This window comes from Pristiophorus japonicus, unplaced genomic scaffold (assembly GCF_044704955.1).
Source record: "Pristiophorus japonicus isolate sPriJap1 unplaced genomic scaffold, sPriJap1.hap1 HAP1_SCAFFOLD_258, whole genome shotgun sequence".
Taxonomy (NCBI): domain Eukaryota; kingdom Metazoa; phylum Chordata; class Chondrichthyes; family Pristiophoridae; genus Pristiophorus; species Pristiophorus japonicus.
In genome coordinates, this window is record NW_027252318.1 from 135,771 (window position 1) to 152,391 (window position 16,621).

The 16,621-nt window shown below is 46.4% G+C and overlaps 3 protein-coding genes across 8 annotated transcripts in view; 2 read left to right on the forward strand and 1 right to left on the reverse strand.

Moving 5' to 3' along the window:
- The window catches only part of LOC139247114 (zinc finger protein 432-like), a 199,772-nt gene that overhangs the window by 96,418 nt on the left and 86,733 nt on the right, over window positions 1–16,621 (forward strand). The gene's annotated exons all lie outside the window — the stretch shown is intronic.
- The window catches only part of LOC139247122 (nuclear factor 7, ovary-like), a 640,289-nt gene that overhangs the window by 26,597 nt on the left and 597,071 nt on the right, over window positions 1–16,621 (reverse strand). The window lies entirely within an intron of this gene.
- LOC139247123 (zinc finger protein 420-like) overlaps window positions 1–16,621 on the forward strand; it is a 62,067-nt gene that overhangs the window by 7,164 nt on the left and 38,282 nt on the right. Inside the window, exon 3 of the mRNA XM_070871545.1 lies at window positions 8,521–9,639. Coding sequence (XP_070727646.1) covers window positions 8,875–9,639 — 765 coding nt within the window. The 5' untranslated portion in view covers window positions 8,521–8,874. The remainder of the gene's footprint in view (window positions 1–8,520; window positions 9,640–16,621) is intronic.

Here is a 16,621-nt window from a genome sequence, read left to right on the forward strand (position 1 = left end):
CCCGTCCCTTATCCACTCCATGAACAACTCCTCAAGGCTGCCCTGACCAATTTGATTTGTCCAATCAATATGGAAGTTAATATCACCTATGATTATTGCTGTTCTCTTTTTACAAGCCCCCACTATTTCCTGGTTTATACTCCGGCCAACAGAGCTGCTACTGTTCGGGGGCCTATAGACTATGCACACCAGTGACTTTTTCCCCTTATTATTCCTTATCTCCACCCAAACTGTCTCAACACCCTTATCATTTGAGCCAATATCATCTCTCACTTTTGCAGTGATTCCATCCTTTATCAATAGAGCTACCCCACCTCCTTTTCCTTTCTGTCTGTCCTTCCGGATTGTCAAGTACCACTGAATATTTAATTCCCAGTCATGGTCACCTTGCAACCACATCTCTCTAATGGCTGTCAGATCATATCCATTTGTCTCAATTTGTGCCGTCAACTTATCTATTTTGTTACAAATGCTACGTGCATTTAGACACAGTGCCTTTAAGTTTGTTTTTTTTTACCTTTTTTTCCTGCTTGTATCCTCTCTCCTTCAAATTCACTTTCTTTATTTTTGCTTTCTAATTCCAGCTTTACTCCTCTCCCTATTGAATCTTTTTCAGGTTCACATCCCCCTGCCAAGCTAGTTTAAACCCCCCCCAACAGCACTAGCAAACCCACCCGCAAGGATATTGGTCCCTGCTATGTTGAGGTGCAACCCGTCCGGCTTGTACAGGTCCCATCTCTCCTCGAAGCAGTCCCAATGCCTCAGGAAGCTAAAGCCCTCCCGCCTGCACCATCTCTCCAGCCATCTGTACTCACTAGCTCGTGGCACCGGGAGTAATCAAGAGATTACTACCTTTTGAGGTCCTGCTTTTTAATTTCTCTCCTAGCTCCCTAAACTCTGCCTGCAGGACCTCATCCCTCTTCCTACCCATGCCATTGGTACCGATGTGAACCATAACCTCTGGCTGTTCAACTCTCCCCCCAGAGTGTAGAGAGAGCTTTACTCTCCACATAACCCGTGCTGTACCTGTCTTGTGAGTGACTGATGGGACACTTCAGAGGGAGCTTTGCTCTGTATCTAACCCATGCTCTACCTGCCCTGTGAGCTTTGATGGGTTGGTGTAGGGGAAGCTTTCCTCTATATCTAACCCATACTCTACCTGCCCTCGTTGTGTCTGATAGGACAGTGTAGAGGGAGGTTTACTCTGTATCTAATCCAAGCTGTACCTGTCCTGGGAGTGTTTGATGGGACAGTGTAGAGGGAGGTTTACTCTATCTAATCTATGCTGAAACTACCCTGCAAGTGTTTGATGGGACAGTGTAGACGGAGCTTTATTCTGTTTCTGACCCGTGCTGTACCTGCTATAGCAGTGTTTGAGGGGACAGTTAGAGGGAGCTTTAATCGGTACCTAACCCATGCTGTACCTGCCCTGAGAGTATTTGATGGGACAATGTAGAGGGAGCTTTACTTTGTATCTAACCCGTGTTGTACCTGCTCTGCGAGTGTTTGATGGATAATGTAGATGGAGATTTACTCTGTATCTAACCTGTGCTAACTTAACAAGTTGTGAGGAGGACGCAAAGAATCTACAAAGGGATATAGAGAGGCTAAGTAAGTGGGCAAAATCTTGGTAGATGGAGTATAATGTGGGAAAATGTGTGGTTATCCACTTTGGTCGGAGAAATAAAACAGCAAATGATTATTTAAATGGGGAGAGATTACAAAATGCAATAGTACAGAGGGATCTGGGGGTGCTTGTACATTAAACACAAAAAGTTAGTGTGCAGTTACAGCAATTAATTAGGAACACAAATGGAATGTTGTCCTTTATTGCAAGGGGGATGGAGTATAAAAGTAAGAAAGTCCTTCTGCAACTGTACAGGGTGTTGGTGAGACGACACCTGGAGTACTGTGTACAGTTTGGTCTCCTTATTTAAGGAGGGGTATACTTGCATTGGAAGCAGTTCAGAGAAAGTTCCCAAGGTTGATTACTGAGATGAAGGAGTTGTCATAAGAAGAAAGGTGAAGCAGGTGGGGCTGATACTCATTGGAGTTTAGAAGACTTCGAGGTGATCGTATTGAAATGTTTAAGATTCTGAGGGGGCTTGACAGGGTTGATACAGAGAGGATGTTTCCCCTCGTGGAGGAATCTAGAACTGGGGAGCATAGTTTCAGAATAAGAGGTAGCTCATTTAAAACTGAAATGGAGGAATTTCTTATCTGAGGGACGTGAATCTTTGGGATTCTCTACCTCAGAGAGCTGTGGAGGCTGGGTCATTGAATGTATTTAAGGTGGGGATAGACAGATTTTTGAATGATAAGGGAGTCCAGGGTTATGGCGAGCGGGTGGGGAAGTGGAGTTGAGGCCAGGATCAGATCAACCATGATCTTATTGAATGGCGGAGCAGGCTCGAGGGGCCAAATGGCCAACTCCTGCATCCATTTCTTATGTTCTATACCAACCCTTGGAGTGTTTGATGGGACAATGAAAAGGGAGCTTTCCTCTATATTTAATCCAGGCTGTACCTGCCCTGGGAGTGTTTGATGGAACAGTGTAGAAGGAGATTTACTCTGTATCTAACCAGTACTGTACCTGTCCTGGGAGTGTCTGATGGGACAGTATAGAGGGAGGTTTACGCTATCTAATCCGTGTTGTACCTGCCCTGGTGGGATAGTGTACACAGGGCTTTACTCTGTATCTGACCCATGCTGTACCTGCTCTGGGAGTGTTTGGGGCAGTATAGAGGTAGGTTTACTCTGTATCTAACCTGTGCTGTACCTGTCCTGGGAGTGTTTGATGGGACAGTGTAGAAGGAGCCTTGCTCTTATCTAGCATATGCTATGCCTGCCCTGGCATTGTTTGATCGGGGAGTATAGAGGGAGCTTCACCCTCTGCCTAACCCAAGCTATACCTGCCCTTGGAGTGTCTTGTTGGCCGGTGTAGAGGAAACTTTACTCTGTATCTAACCTGTACTGTACCTCCCCTGGGAGTGTTTGATAGGACAGTATAGAGGAAACTTTACTTTGTATCTAACCCGTACTGTACCTCCCCTGGAAGTGTTTGATGGGACAGGATAGAGGAAACTTTACTCTGTATCTAACCCGTACTGTACCTCCCCTGGGAGTGTTTGATGGGACAGTATAGAGGGAGCTTTACTCTGTATCTAACCCGTGCTGTGTGGGCCCTTGGAGTATTTGATGGGACAATGAAGTGGGATTACTATGTATTAAGACCCAAGATTGCAAGCCATCAGGTCCAGGAGACTTTTCCATCTTTCGTCCCATTATTTTATTGAGCCCTTTTTTTGTGATAGTGATTGCTTTAAGTTCCTCCCTCGCTATAGCCCCTTGATTATCTATTATTGGGATGTTTTTAGTATCTTCTACCGTGAAGCCTGACACAAATTATTTGTTCAAAGTCTCTGCCATTTCCCTGTTCTCCATTATTAATTCCCCAGTCTCATTCTCCAAGGGACCAACGTTTACTTTAGTTACCCTATCCTTTTTACATACCTGTAGAAGCTCATACGATCTTTTTTATATTGCTTGCAGGTTTACTCTCATAATCTATCTTCCCTCTCTATTATTTCTTTAGTCATCATTTGCTGTTTTTAAAATATTTGCCAATGCTCCGGCCTCCCACTGATCTTGGCCACTTTGTATGACATTGTTTTCAAATTGATACCATCCTTTACTTCCTTCGTTAACCACGGGTGATTCTCCCTTCGCTTAAAGTCTTTCCTTCTCACTGAAATATATTTTTGTTGAGTTATGAAATATCTCCTTTATTGTCTGTCACTGCTTCTCAACTGTCTTACACTTTAATCTATTTTCCCAGTTGACTTAAGCCAACTTTTCTTTTTAATACGTTCATGGGATGTGGGCGTCGCTGGCAAGGCCAGCATTTATTGCCCATCCCTAATTGCCCTTGAGAAGATGGTGGTAAGCCACCTTCATGAACTGCTGCAGTCCGTGTGGTGATGGTAGTGCCACAGTGCTGTTAGGGAGGGAGTTCCAGGAATTTGACCTCGCGACGATGAAGGAATGGCGATATGCTTTCAAGACAGGATGGTGTATGACTTGGTGGGGAATGTGGAGGTGGTGGTGTTCCCATGCGCTTGCTGCCCTTGTCCTTCTCGATGTTGGAGGTCGCGGGTTTGGGAGGTGATGCTGAAAAAGCCTTGGCGAGTTGCTGCAGTGCATCTTGTAGATGGTACACACTGCAGCCACGGTACGCCGGTGGTGGAGGGAGTGGGTGTTTAAGGTGGTGGATGGGGTGCCAATCAAGTGGGCTGCTTTGTCCTGGATGATGTCAAGCTTCTTGAGTGTTGTTGGAGCTGCACTCATCCAGACAAGTGGAGAGTATCCCATCACACTCCTGGCTTGTGCCTTGTAGATGATGGAAAGGCTTTGGGGAGTCAGGAGATGACACACTCACCGCAGAATACCCAGCCTCTGACCTGCTCGTGTTGCCACAGTATTTATTTGGCAGGTCCAGTTAAGTTTCTGGTCAATGGTGACCCCCAGGATGTTGATGGTAGGGGATTCGGCGATAGTAATGCCATTGAATGTTAAGGGGTGGTGGTTAGACTCTCACTTGTTGGATATAGTCATTGTCAGGCACTTGAGTGGCGCGAATGTCACTTGCCCAAGTCTGAATGTTGTCCAGGTCTTGCTGCAAGCGGGCATGGACTGCTCCATTATCTGAGGAGTTGCAAATGGAACTGAATACTGTGCAGTTATCAGCGAACATCCCCACTTCTGCTTTCATACCTTTATAGTCGCCTTTATTTAGAATCAGGGCACTGGTTTGAGGTCTGACTTTCTCACCCTCCAACTGAATTTGAAATTCAACCATGTTATGTTCACTTTTTCTGAGAGGATCTTTTACTATGAGATAATTTATTAATCTTGTCTCATTACACAGTACCAGATCTAAGATCGCCTGCTCCCTGATTGGTTTCTTCAACTTACTCTTCAAGGAAACCATCCCGGATACACTCTTATAAACTCTTCCTCAAGTCGACCTTGGCCAACTTGATTTGTCTAATCAACATGAAGATTAAAGTCGCTCATGATTATTGCCGTACCTTTCTTACAAGCCTCCATTATTTCTTGATTTATACTCCGTCCAACAGTGTAGCTACTGTTAGGGGGCCTATGGACTACGCCCACCAGTGACTTCTTCCCCTTATTATTTCTTATCTCCACTCAAACTGATTCTACATCTTGATCTTCTGAGCCAATATCATTTCTCACTACTGCACTGATCTCATCCTTTATTGACAGAACTATCTCACCTTTTCCTTTCTGTCTATCCTTCTGAATTGTTAAATACCCCTGAATATTCAGTTCCCAGCCTTGGTCACCTTGCAACCACGTTTCTGTAATGGCTGTTAGATAATACCCACTTGTATCTATTTGTCTTGTCAACTCATCTATCTTGTTATAAATGTTGCGTGCATTCAGATAAAGAGCTTTTAGTTTTGTCGTTTTACCATTTTCCCCTGCTTTGACCCTACTTTCTGTTACACTCTTATTTTATACATTCTGTCCCTTCCTGTCACAGTCTGGTTATCATTTCCCCCACTGCTACCCTGCTCTATTGCCTTCTCCTTGCTCTTTGACTTTTCAAATTTCTGCTAGCCTGAACCCTCTTTCCCCCCCCACCCCCCCAGTACTGGTGCCAGTGCCCCATGAACCGAAACCCATTTCTCCCACACCAGTCTTTGAGCCACGTGTCCATCTCTCTGATCTTATTTACCCTATGCAAATTTGCTTGTGGCTCGGGTAGTAATCCAGAGATTATTGCCTTTGTGGTTCTGCTTTTTAATTTAGCCCCTCGCTGCTCAAAATCCCTCAGCAGAACCTCTTTCTTTGTTCTGTCTATGTCATTGGTTCCTACGTGGACCACGACAACTGGATCTCCCCCCTCCCACTCTCCAGCCCGGAGGAGATGTCCTTAACCTTGGCACCAGGCAGGCAACACAACCTTCGGGACTCCCGCTGTCGGCTGCAGAGAACAGTATCTATCCCCCCGAACTATACTCTTTCCTACCACTACAGCATTTATTTTTACTCCCCCCATTGAATGGCCTCCTGTACCACGGCGCTGTGGTCAGTTTGCTCATCCTCCCTGCAGTCCCAGCCCTCGTCCAAACAGGGAACAAGAATCTCGTACCTGTTGGACAATTGCAAGGGCTGAGGCTCCTCCATCCCTACCTCCTGGGCCCCCACAGCTGCCTCGCTCATAGTCACACCCTCCTGTCCCTGACCACGGACCAAATTTGAATGAATTAATCTAAGGGGTGTGACAGCCTCCTGGAACACAGTGTCCAGGTAAGTCTCCCCCTCCCTGATGTGTCGCAGTGTCTGCAGCTCGAACTCCAGCTCATCAACGCGGAGCCGAAGTTCCTCGAGCAGCCAACACTTACTGCAGATGTGGTCGCCGTGGACCTCAATGGGGTCAACCAGCTCCCACATGTAGCAGCAGTAACACATCGCCTGCCCTGCCATCTCGAATGGATTTAATTAAGTTTTCACGTTTTGAAAGTTTAGATTTTTAATCCCAGCTCTTAATTTAAACCAATGCCCAAGAAAAGAGAGAAAAACTGACCAACCAATCACTTCCCTGCTTTCCTGTGACATCACACTTTGAATCTTTTTACTTCTTACCCTCCCAGGTCACTTGGTGCTGTTTCGGCTGTCTGCTCGGCTGACTCACGCCCTTTGTAGGCTTACCGCTGCTCCCACTCTGTGCCCTTTCCAAAGGGGTAGGCGCAAGTAGGTTTTTCCCCTCGTGTTGGTTCTCTCACCACCTGCTGCAGGCCCAGTCTGGCAGCGATGTCCTTCAGGACTCAGTCAGTAGTGGTGCTGCCGAGCCAGTCTTGATGGACATTGAAGTCCCCCACCCAGAGTACATTCTGTGCACCTTGCTACTCTCAGTGCTTCTTCCAAGTGGTGTTCAACATGGAGGAGTACTGATTCATCAGCTGAGGAAGGGCGGTGGGTGGTAATCAGCAGGAGGTTTCCTTGCCCATGCTTGACCTCGAGCCACGAGACTTCATGGGGTCCGGAGTCAATGTTGAGGAGTCCCAGGGCCACACCCTCCCGACTGTATACTACTGTGCTGCCACCCCTGGTGGGTCTGTCCTGACGGTGGGACAGGACATACCCAGGGATGGTGATGGAGGAGTCTGGGACATTGGCTGAAAGGTATGATTCTGTGAGTATGACGATGTCAGGCTGTTGCTTGACGAGTCTAGGACATCTCTCCCAATTTTGGCACAAGTCCCCAGATGTTGGTGGGAAAGACTGGGCTAGGTGTGCCGTTGTCGTGTCCGTAACCGGGGCGGAGGTCGATGCCGGGTGGTCCGTCCGGTTTTATTCTTATTATTGATTTTCGTAGCGGTGGATCAGTTGATGAATCAGTATGGTCTTGAATGGCAGAGCAGGGTCGAGGAGTCAAATGGCCTACTCCTGCTTCTAATTCTTATGTGTTTATACCTTAGCCCAGATGATTTCTCTATATTAAGAGCAATGGTCCCAACACTGACCCTGGGGACACCACTGTTTACATCCCTCCAGTCTGAAGAACATCCATTAACCACTACTCTCTGTTTTCTGCTCTTTACCCAACTTCCTCTCCACGCGGCCCCACTCCCTTTAATACCGTGAGCCTTAATTTGATCAACAAGCCTCCTGTCCAGCACCTTATCAAACACCTTTTGACAATCCATCCACACAACATCCCCTGCATTTCCTTTCTCACTGCACTGTGTTATTTCCTGCAATAATCCCTGCTGTCTGTCCTGAATCAACCCATTTCACTACCAAATGTTGCAACGTTTACTTCTGTAGCCAGAATCCCCCGCGCAGGGGTAAAGTGCTCTATCAATGACAACAGGAGCCCAGACACGGGACCGGGCTGTGCTCTGAGCAGGCGCAGTGCCAGTGGTGGAGGTGGTCTGAGGCGGAAGAGACGTTCCGCGAGTCAGTAGGAGCTTGTGGGCTCAGCAGAGGAATTGGACCCCTGGGTGGGCTGGGCAGCTTCATAAACACCTGGTGTAGGCCTCAGGCCCCGAATACGAGCCCGCAGGCCCCATGTTTGACCTGCGGTGATAGACCCGACCGCTCGGGGTAACTAGCCAAATACTTGGACAGGAGCAGGGCGCCTGCTTGCCCATCTTGCTACAGGAGCAGAGGGTGGGCGGGGCTTTAGAGTCCCAGTGACCAGGAGAGAAAATCATTCCTCATTTATTCTCATTCTGCATACTAGTGATATAGAACTGAACTCAACCAGAGAAGAGGGAGTGAGAAAACAGCAGATGGAAGAAAGAATGATGGAGGTGGTGCGATGAGTTTGGATTTCAGCACCGGGAGGAGGGAGAGTGTGTGGGACGGGAATTTACAGCTTTGGGGGAACAAGAGAGGAAAGAATGTTCCGTAGAAACTAGGATTGTCTGTCCTCCATTTCTATCCTGCACTTCCAGTGCTGACTTTTGTAAACTCCTTTTACAGGATATTAGAAAAGGAGGATTTGCAGACGGGAAACTCCAACCAATCATATCGAGATCTGACAGAGTCACTCGATTCACCTGTATATCATCGGCCTTTGAATGTGGAAGGAGAAACATTTGTCTGTTCTGTCTGTGGGAAAAGATTTTCAACATTAGTGTGACTGGAAAAGCACCGAGACACACACACCCGAGTGAGAGTGTTCCAGTGCACTGACTGTGGAAAGAGCTTTAACCAGTTACACAGCCTTATAAAACATCGCACTATTCACAGCGGGGAGAAACCGTTCATGTATTGTGTGTGTGGACGAGGTTTCAACTGATCGTCCAATCTGGAGAGACACAGGACACCCACACCATGGAGAAACCGTGTAAATGTGGAGACTGTGGGAAGGGATTCAATTACCCATCTGAGCTGGAAACTCATCGACGCAGTCACACCGGAGAGAGGCCGTTCACCTGCCTCGTGTGTGGGAAGGGATTCACTCGGTCATCCGCTCTGTTGGTACACCAGCGAGTTCACACTGGGGAGAGGCCATTCATCTGTCTTGTGTGCGGGAAGGGATTCACTCGTTCATCCCACCTGCGAGCACACCAGCGAGTTCACACTGGGGAGAGGCCGTTCACCTGCTCGGTGTGTGAGATGAGATTCACTCGTTCATCCCACCTGCTAGCACACCAGCGTATTCACACTGGGGAGAGGCCATTTACCTGTCCCGTGTGTTGGAAGGGCTTCACTCAGTCATCCAGCCTACGGGCACACCTGTGCACTCACACTGGGGAGAGGCCATTCACCTGCTCCGAGTGTGGGAAGGGCTTTACTTGTTTATCCAACTTGCTGACACACCAACGCATTCACACTGGGGAGAGACCGTTCATCTGCTCTGAATGTGGAAAGGGTTTCGTTCGATCATCCCAGCTGCTGGCACACCAGCAAGTTCACACTGGGGAGAAGCCGTTCACCTGCTCCGAGTGTGGGAAGGGATTCACTGCTTCATCCACCCTCCTGACACACCAACGCATTCACACTGGGGAGAGACCGTTCATCTGCTCTGAATGTGGGAAGGGATTCACTCGAACATGTGACCTGCTGACACACCAGCGAATTCACAGGACTGCAGGGGTTGGACTCTGCTGTTATTGTTGCCGTTAATCACATCCCAGACTGAACCATGTTCACTCGGACAGTTGGGGTTTGTTGCCGCTGGTGTAATTAATCCCTATAACTGGGCTGGAGTTTAATTTTCTGGATATCATAGAATGGTTACAGCACAGAAGGAGGACTTTCGGACCGTCGAGCCCGTGCCGGCTCTCTGCAAGAGCACTTCAACTAGTCCTACTCCCTGCCCTTTCCCCGTAGCCCTGCAAATGCTTTATTTCCGGTACTTATCCAATTCACTTTTTGAAAGCCACGATTGAATCTGCCTCCACCAGCCTTTCAGGCCGTGCATTCCAGATCCTAACCACTCGCTGTGTAAAAAAAGTTTTTTCTCATGTTGCCTTTGGTTCTTTTGCCAATCACCTTGAATCTGTGTCCTCTGGTTCTCCACCCTTCCGCCAATGGGAATATTTTCTCTCTACTCTGTCCAGACCCCTCATGATTTTATCAAATCTCCTCTCAACCTTCTCTGTTCTAAGACCACCCCCAGGTTCTCCAGTCTATCCATGTAACTGAAGTCCCTCATCCCGCAAATCTTGTTGTGCAAGGCCCCTTGGGAAATAATGACCATAATATGGTAGAATTCTTTATTAAGATGGAGAGTGACACAGTTAATTCATAGACTCGGGTCCTGAACTTGGGGAAAGGTAACTTCGATGGTATGAGACGTGAATTGGCTAGAATAGACTGGTGAGTGATACTTAAAGGGTTGACGGTGGATAGGCAATGGCAAACATTTAAAGATCACGTGGATGAACTTCAACAATTGTACATCCCTGTCTGGAGTAAAAATAAAACGGGGAAGGTGGCTCAACCGTGGCTAACAAGGGAAATTAAGGATAGTGTTAAATCCAAGGAAGAGGTATATAAATTGGCCAGAAAAAGCAGCAAACCTGAGGACTGGGAGAATTTTGCAAGTCAGCAGAGGAGGACAAAGGGTTTAGTTAGGAGGGGGAAAATAGAGTATGAGAGGAAGCTTGCTCGGAACATTAAAAACTGACTGCAAAAGCTTCTATAGATTTGTGAAGAGACAAAGATTAGTGAAAACAAACGTAAGTCCCTTGCAGTCAGATTCGGGTGAATTTATAATGTGGAACAAAGAAATGGCAGACCAGTTAAGCAAATACTTCGGTTCTGTTTTCACGAAGGAAGACACAAATAACCTTCCGGAAATACAAGGGGACCGAGGGTCTAGTAAGAAGTAGGAACTGAAGGATATCCTTATAAAGAAGGAAATTGTGTTAGGGAAATTGATGGGATTGAAGGCCGATAAATCCCCAGGGCCTGATAGTCTGCATCCCAGAGTACTTAAGGAAGTGGCCATAGAAATAGTGGATGCATTGGTGGTCATTTTCCAACAGTCTATCGACTCTGGATCAGTTCCTATGGACTTGAGGGTAACACCACTGTTTAAAAAAGGAGGGAGAAAGAAAACGGGTAATTATAGACTGACATCAGTAGTGGGGAAAATGTTGGAATCAATTATTAAAGATGAAATAGCAGTGCATTTGGAAAGCAGTGACAGGATCGTTCCAAGTCAGCATGGATTTATGAAGGGGAAATCATGCTTGACAAATCTTCTGGAAGTTTTTGGGGATGTGGACAAAACTAGTGGAGTGGACAAGGGAGAATCAGTCGATGTGGTGTATTTGGACTTTGAAAAGGCTTTTGACAAGGTCCCACACAAGAGATTGGTGTGCAAAATTAAGGCACATGGTATTGGGGGTAATGTACTGACGTGGATAGAGAACTGGTTGGCAGACAGGAAGCAAAGAGTGGAAATAAACGTGTCCTTTTCAGAATGGTAGACAGTGACTAGTGGGGTGCCGCAGGGTTCAGTGCTGGGACCCCAGCTATTTACAATATACATCAATGATTTGGATGAAGGAATTGAATGTACTATCTCCAAGTTTGCAGATGACACTAAACTGGGTGGCGGTGTGAGCTGTGAGGAGGATGCTAAGAGGCTGCAGGGTGACTTAGACAGCTTACGTGAGTGGGCAAATGCATGGCAGATGCAGTATAATGTGGATAAATGTAAGGTTATCCACTTTGTGGGCAAAAACACAAAGGCAGAATATTATCTGAATGGCAGCAGATTAGGAAAGGGGGAGGTGCAACGAGACCTGGGTGTCATGGTTCATCAGTCATTGAAAGTTGGCATGCAAGTACAGCAGGCGGTGAAGGCAGCAAATGGTATGTTGGCCTTCATAGCTAGGGGATTTGAATATAGGAGCAGGGAGGTCTTACTGCAGTGGTACAAGGCCTTGGTGAGGCCTCACCTGGAATATTGTGTTCAATTTTGGTCTCCTAATCTGAGGAAGGATGTTCTTGCTATTGAGGGAGTGCAGCGAAGGTTCACCAGACTGATTCCCGGGATGGTGGAACTGACATATGAGGAGAGACTGGATCAACTAGGCCTTTATACACTGAAGTTTAGACGGATGAGAGGGAATCTCACAGAAACTTACATGATTCTGACGGGACTGGACAGGTTAGATGCGGGAAGAATGTTCCCGATGATGGAAAAGTCCAGAACCAGGGAACACAGTCTTTGGATAAGGGGTAGGCCTTTTAGTACTGAGATGAGGAGAAACTTCTTCACTCAGAGAGTTGTTAACCTGTGGAATTCCCTACCACAGAGAGTTGATGATGCCAGTTCATTGGATATATTCAAGAGGGAGTTAGATATGGCCCTTATGGCTAAAGGGATCAAGGGGTATGGAGAGAGCAGGAAAGAGGTACTGAGGGAATGATCAGCCATGATCTTATTGGATGGTGGTGTAGGCTCGAAGTGCGGAATGGCCCACTCCTACACTCATTTTCTATATTTCTTAATCATTCTTGTAAATCTTTCCTGCTCCCTCTGTCAAACAACTGTCAAATAAATTAGCTTTGTTTCCTACATACAGTGAATCGATTCCTTGATTTCTCCATGGGGAGGCTAATTGATGTCCTGTTATCGACTGTTCCATTTTTAAGCTTTTTCTCCTTTGTTAAAGGAAGACTTGTATTTATAAAATGCTTTTCACAGCCTCTGTTTTAGTGATGTTGGTTGAGGGATAAATGTTGACCAGGACACCGGAGAGATATTTTTTCTTCAAAATAACGTCATGGAATCTTTTACACCCACTTGAGAGGTCAGATGGGTCTGATTCATTTTTTTATTCGTTCAAGGAATGTAGGCATCGCTGGTAAGGCCAGCATTGCTGGTTAAAGAGGAGATTAACACAATAGTAAAGAAGGACATTGGCTTGGATGATGTGGAATCTGTATGGGTAGAGCTGCAGAAAACGCTAGTGGGAGTTGTGCACTGACCACCAAACAGTAGTAGTGAGGTTTGGGGTTGGCATCACACAGGAAATTAGGGATGCGTACAATAAAGGTAGAGCAGTTATCATGGGTGACTTTAATCTACATATAGATTGGGTTAACCAAACTGGTCGCAATACGGTGGAGGAGGATTGCCTGGAGTGTCTAAGGGATGGTTTTCTAGACCATTATGTCGAGGAACCAACTAGTGAATTGGCTAGGATAGACTCGCGAATGATACTTAAAGGGTTGACAGTGGATAGGCAATGGTAGACATTTAAAGGTCACATGGATGAACTTCAACAATTGGACATCCCTGTCTTGCGTAAAAATAAAACGGGGAAGTTGGCTCAACCGTGGCTAATAAGGGAAATTAGGGGATAGTGTTAAATCCAAGCAAGAGGCATATAAATTGGCCAGAAAAAGCAGCAAACCTGAGGACTGGGAAAAATTTAGAATTCAGCAGAGGACAAAGCGTTTAATTAGGAGGTAGAAAATAGAGTATGAGAGGAAGCTTGCCGGGAACATAAAAACTGACTGCAAAAGCTTCCATAGATATGTGAAGAGAAAAAGATTAGCGAAGACAAATATAGTCCCTTGCAGTCAGAATCAGGTGAATTTGTAATGGGGAACAAATAAATGGCAGACCAATTGAACAAATACTTTGGTTCTGTCTAAACTAAGGAAGACACAAATAACTTTCCGGAAATTCTAGGGGACTGAGGGTCCAGCGAGAAGGGGGAACTGAAGAAAATCCTTATTAGTCAGGAAATTGTGTTCGGGAAATTGATGGGATTGAAGGACGATAAATCCCCAGGGCCTGATAGTCTGCATCACAGAATACTTAAGGAAGTGGCCCTAGAAATAGTGGATGCATTGGTGGTCATTTTCCAACATTCTATAGACTCTGGATCAGTTCCTATGGATTGGAAGGTAGTGAATGTAAAACCACTTTTTCAAAAAATGAGGGAGTGAGAAAACAGGGAATGATAGACAGGTTAGCCTGACATCGGTAGTGGGGAAAATGTTGGAATCAATTATTAAAGATGTAATAGCAGCGGCTTTGGAAAGCAGTGAATGGCTCGGTCCAAATCGGCATGGATTTATGAAAGGGAAATCATGCTTGACAAATCTTCTAAAAAATGTTGAAGATGTAACTAGAAGAGTGGACAAGGGAGAACCAGTGGATGTGGTGTATTTGGACTTTCAAAAGGCTTTTGACAAGGTCCCACACGAGATTAGTGTACAAAATTAAAGCACATGGTATTCGGGGTAATGTATTGACGTGGATAGAGAACTGGTTGGCAGACTGGAGGCAAAGATTAGAAATAAACGTTTTTTTTTCAGAATGGCAGGCCGTGACTAGAGGGGTATCATAAGTTTCAGTGCTGGGATCCCAGCTATTAACAATATACATTCATGATTTAGACGAAGGAATTGAATGTAATATTGCCAAGTTTGCAGACGACACCAAGCTGGGTGGCAGTGTGAGCTGTGAGGACGATGCTCAGAGGCTGCAGGGTGACTTGGACAGGTTAGGTGAGTGGGCAAATGCATGGCAGATGCAGTATAATGTAGATAAATGTGAGGTTATCCACTTTGGTGGCAAAAACAGGAAGGCAGAATATTATCTGAATGGTGACAGATTAGGAAAAGGGGAGGTGCAGCAAGACCTGGATGTCATGGTACATCAGTCTGTTGGTCTGCAGGTACAGCAGGCAGTGGAAACGGCATGTTGGCCTTCATAGCGAGAGGATTTGAGCACAGGAGCAGGGAGGGCTTACTGCAGTTGTACAGGGCCTTGGTGAGGCCACACCTTGAATATTGTGTACAATTTTGGTTTCCTAATCTGAGGAAGGACATCCTTGCTATTGAGGGAGTGCAGCGAAGGTTCACCAGACTGATTCCGGGATGGCAGGACTGACAGATGAAGAAAGACTGGATCGACTAGGCTTATATTCACTGGAATTTAGAAGAATGAGAGGAGATCTCATAGAAACATATAAAATTCTGACAGGATTGGACAGATTAAATGCAGGAAGAATGTTCCCGATGTTGGGGAAGTCCAGAACCTGGGGGTCACAGTCTAAGGATAACGGGTAAGCCATTTAGGACCGAGATGAGAAGAAACCTCTTCACTCAGAGAATTGTGAACCTGTGGAATTCTCTACCAGAGAAAGTTGTTGAGGCCAGTTCGTTCGATATATTCAAAAGGGAGTTAGATGTGGCCCTTACAGCTCAAGGGATCAAGGGGTATGGAGAGAAAGCAGGAATGGGTTACTGAAGTTGCATGATCAGCCATGATCATATTGAATGGTGGTGCAGGCTCGAAGGGCCGAATGGCCTACTCCTGCACCTTTTTTCTATGTTTGTATGTATTTATTGCCCATCCATAATTGCCCTTGAGAAGATGGTGGGGAGCCACCTTCTTGAACCGCTGCAGTCCGTGTGGTGATGGTACTCCCACAGTACTGTTAGGGAAGGAGTTCCAGGATTTTGACTCAGCGGCAATGAAGGAATGGCGATATGCTTCCAAATCAGGATGGTGTGTGACTTGAAGGGGAATATGGAGGTGGTGGTGTTCCCATGTGCCTGCTGCCCTTGTCCTTCAAGGTGGTAGAGGTTGTGGGTTCAGGTGGTGCTGCCGAAGAAGCCTTGGCGTGTTGCTGCAGTACATCTTGAACATGGTAAACACTGCAGCCAAGGTACGTCGATGATGGAGGGAGTGAATGTTTAAGGTGTTCGATGGGGTGCCAATAAAGTGGGCTGCTTTGTCCTGGATGGTATCGAGCTTCTTGAGTGTTGTCACAGTTGCACTCATCCAGGCAAGTGGAGAGTATTCCATCACACTCCTGACTTGTGCCTTGTAGATGGTGGAAAGGCTTTGGGGAGTCAGGAGGTGAGACACTGGCTGTAGAATACCCAGTCTCTGACCTGCTCTTGTTACCACAGTATTTATGTGGCTGGTCCAGTTAAGTTTCTGGTTAATGGTAACCCCGAGGATGTTGATGGTAGGGGATTCGGCGATGGTAATGCCATTGAATGTTATGGGGAAGTGGTGTCTCGCTTGTTGGAGATAGTCATTGCCTGGCACTTTTGTGTCGTGAATGTTACTTGCCACTTATCAGCTCAAGCCTGAATGTTGTCCAGGTCTTGCTGTATATGGGTATGGATTGCTCCATTATCTGAGCTGTTGCGAATGGAACTGAACACTGTGCAGTCATCAGCGAACATCCCCACTTCTGGAAGGAAGGTCATTGATGAAACAACTGAAGATGGTTGGGCCCAGGCCACTGCCCTGAGGAACTCCTGGGGCTATGATGATTGACCTCCAACCACCACAACCATCTTCCTTTGTGCTAGGTATGACTCCAGCCAGTGGAGAGTTTTTCCCCTGATTCCCATTGACTTCAGTTTTTCTAGGGCTCCTTGATGCTACACTCGGTCAAATGCTGCCTTGATGTCAAGGGCAGTCATTCTCACCTCACCTCTGGAATACAGCTCTTTTGTCCATGTTTGGACCAAGGCTGTAATGAGGTCTGGAACCGAGTGGTCCTGGGGGAACCCAAACTGGGTATCGGTGAGCAGGTTATTGGTGAGTAAGTACCGCTTGATAGCACTGTGGACGACACTT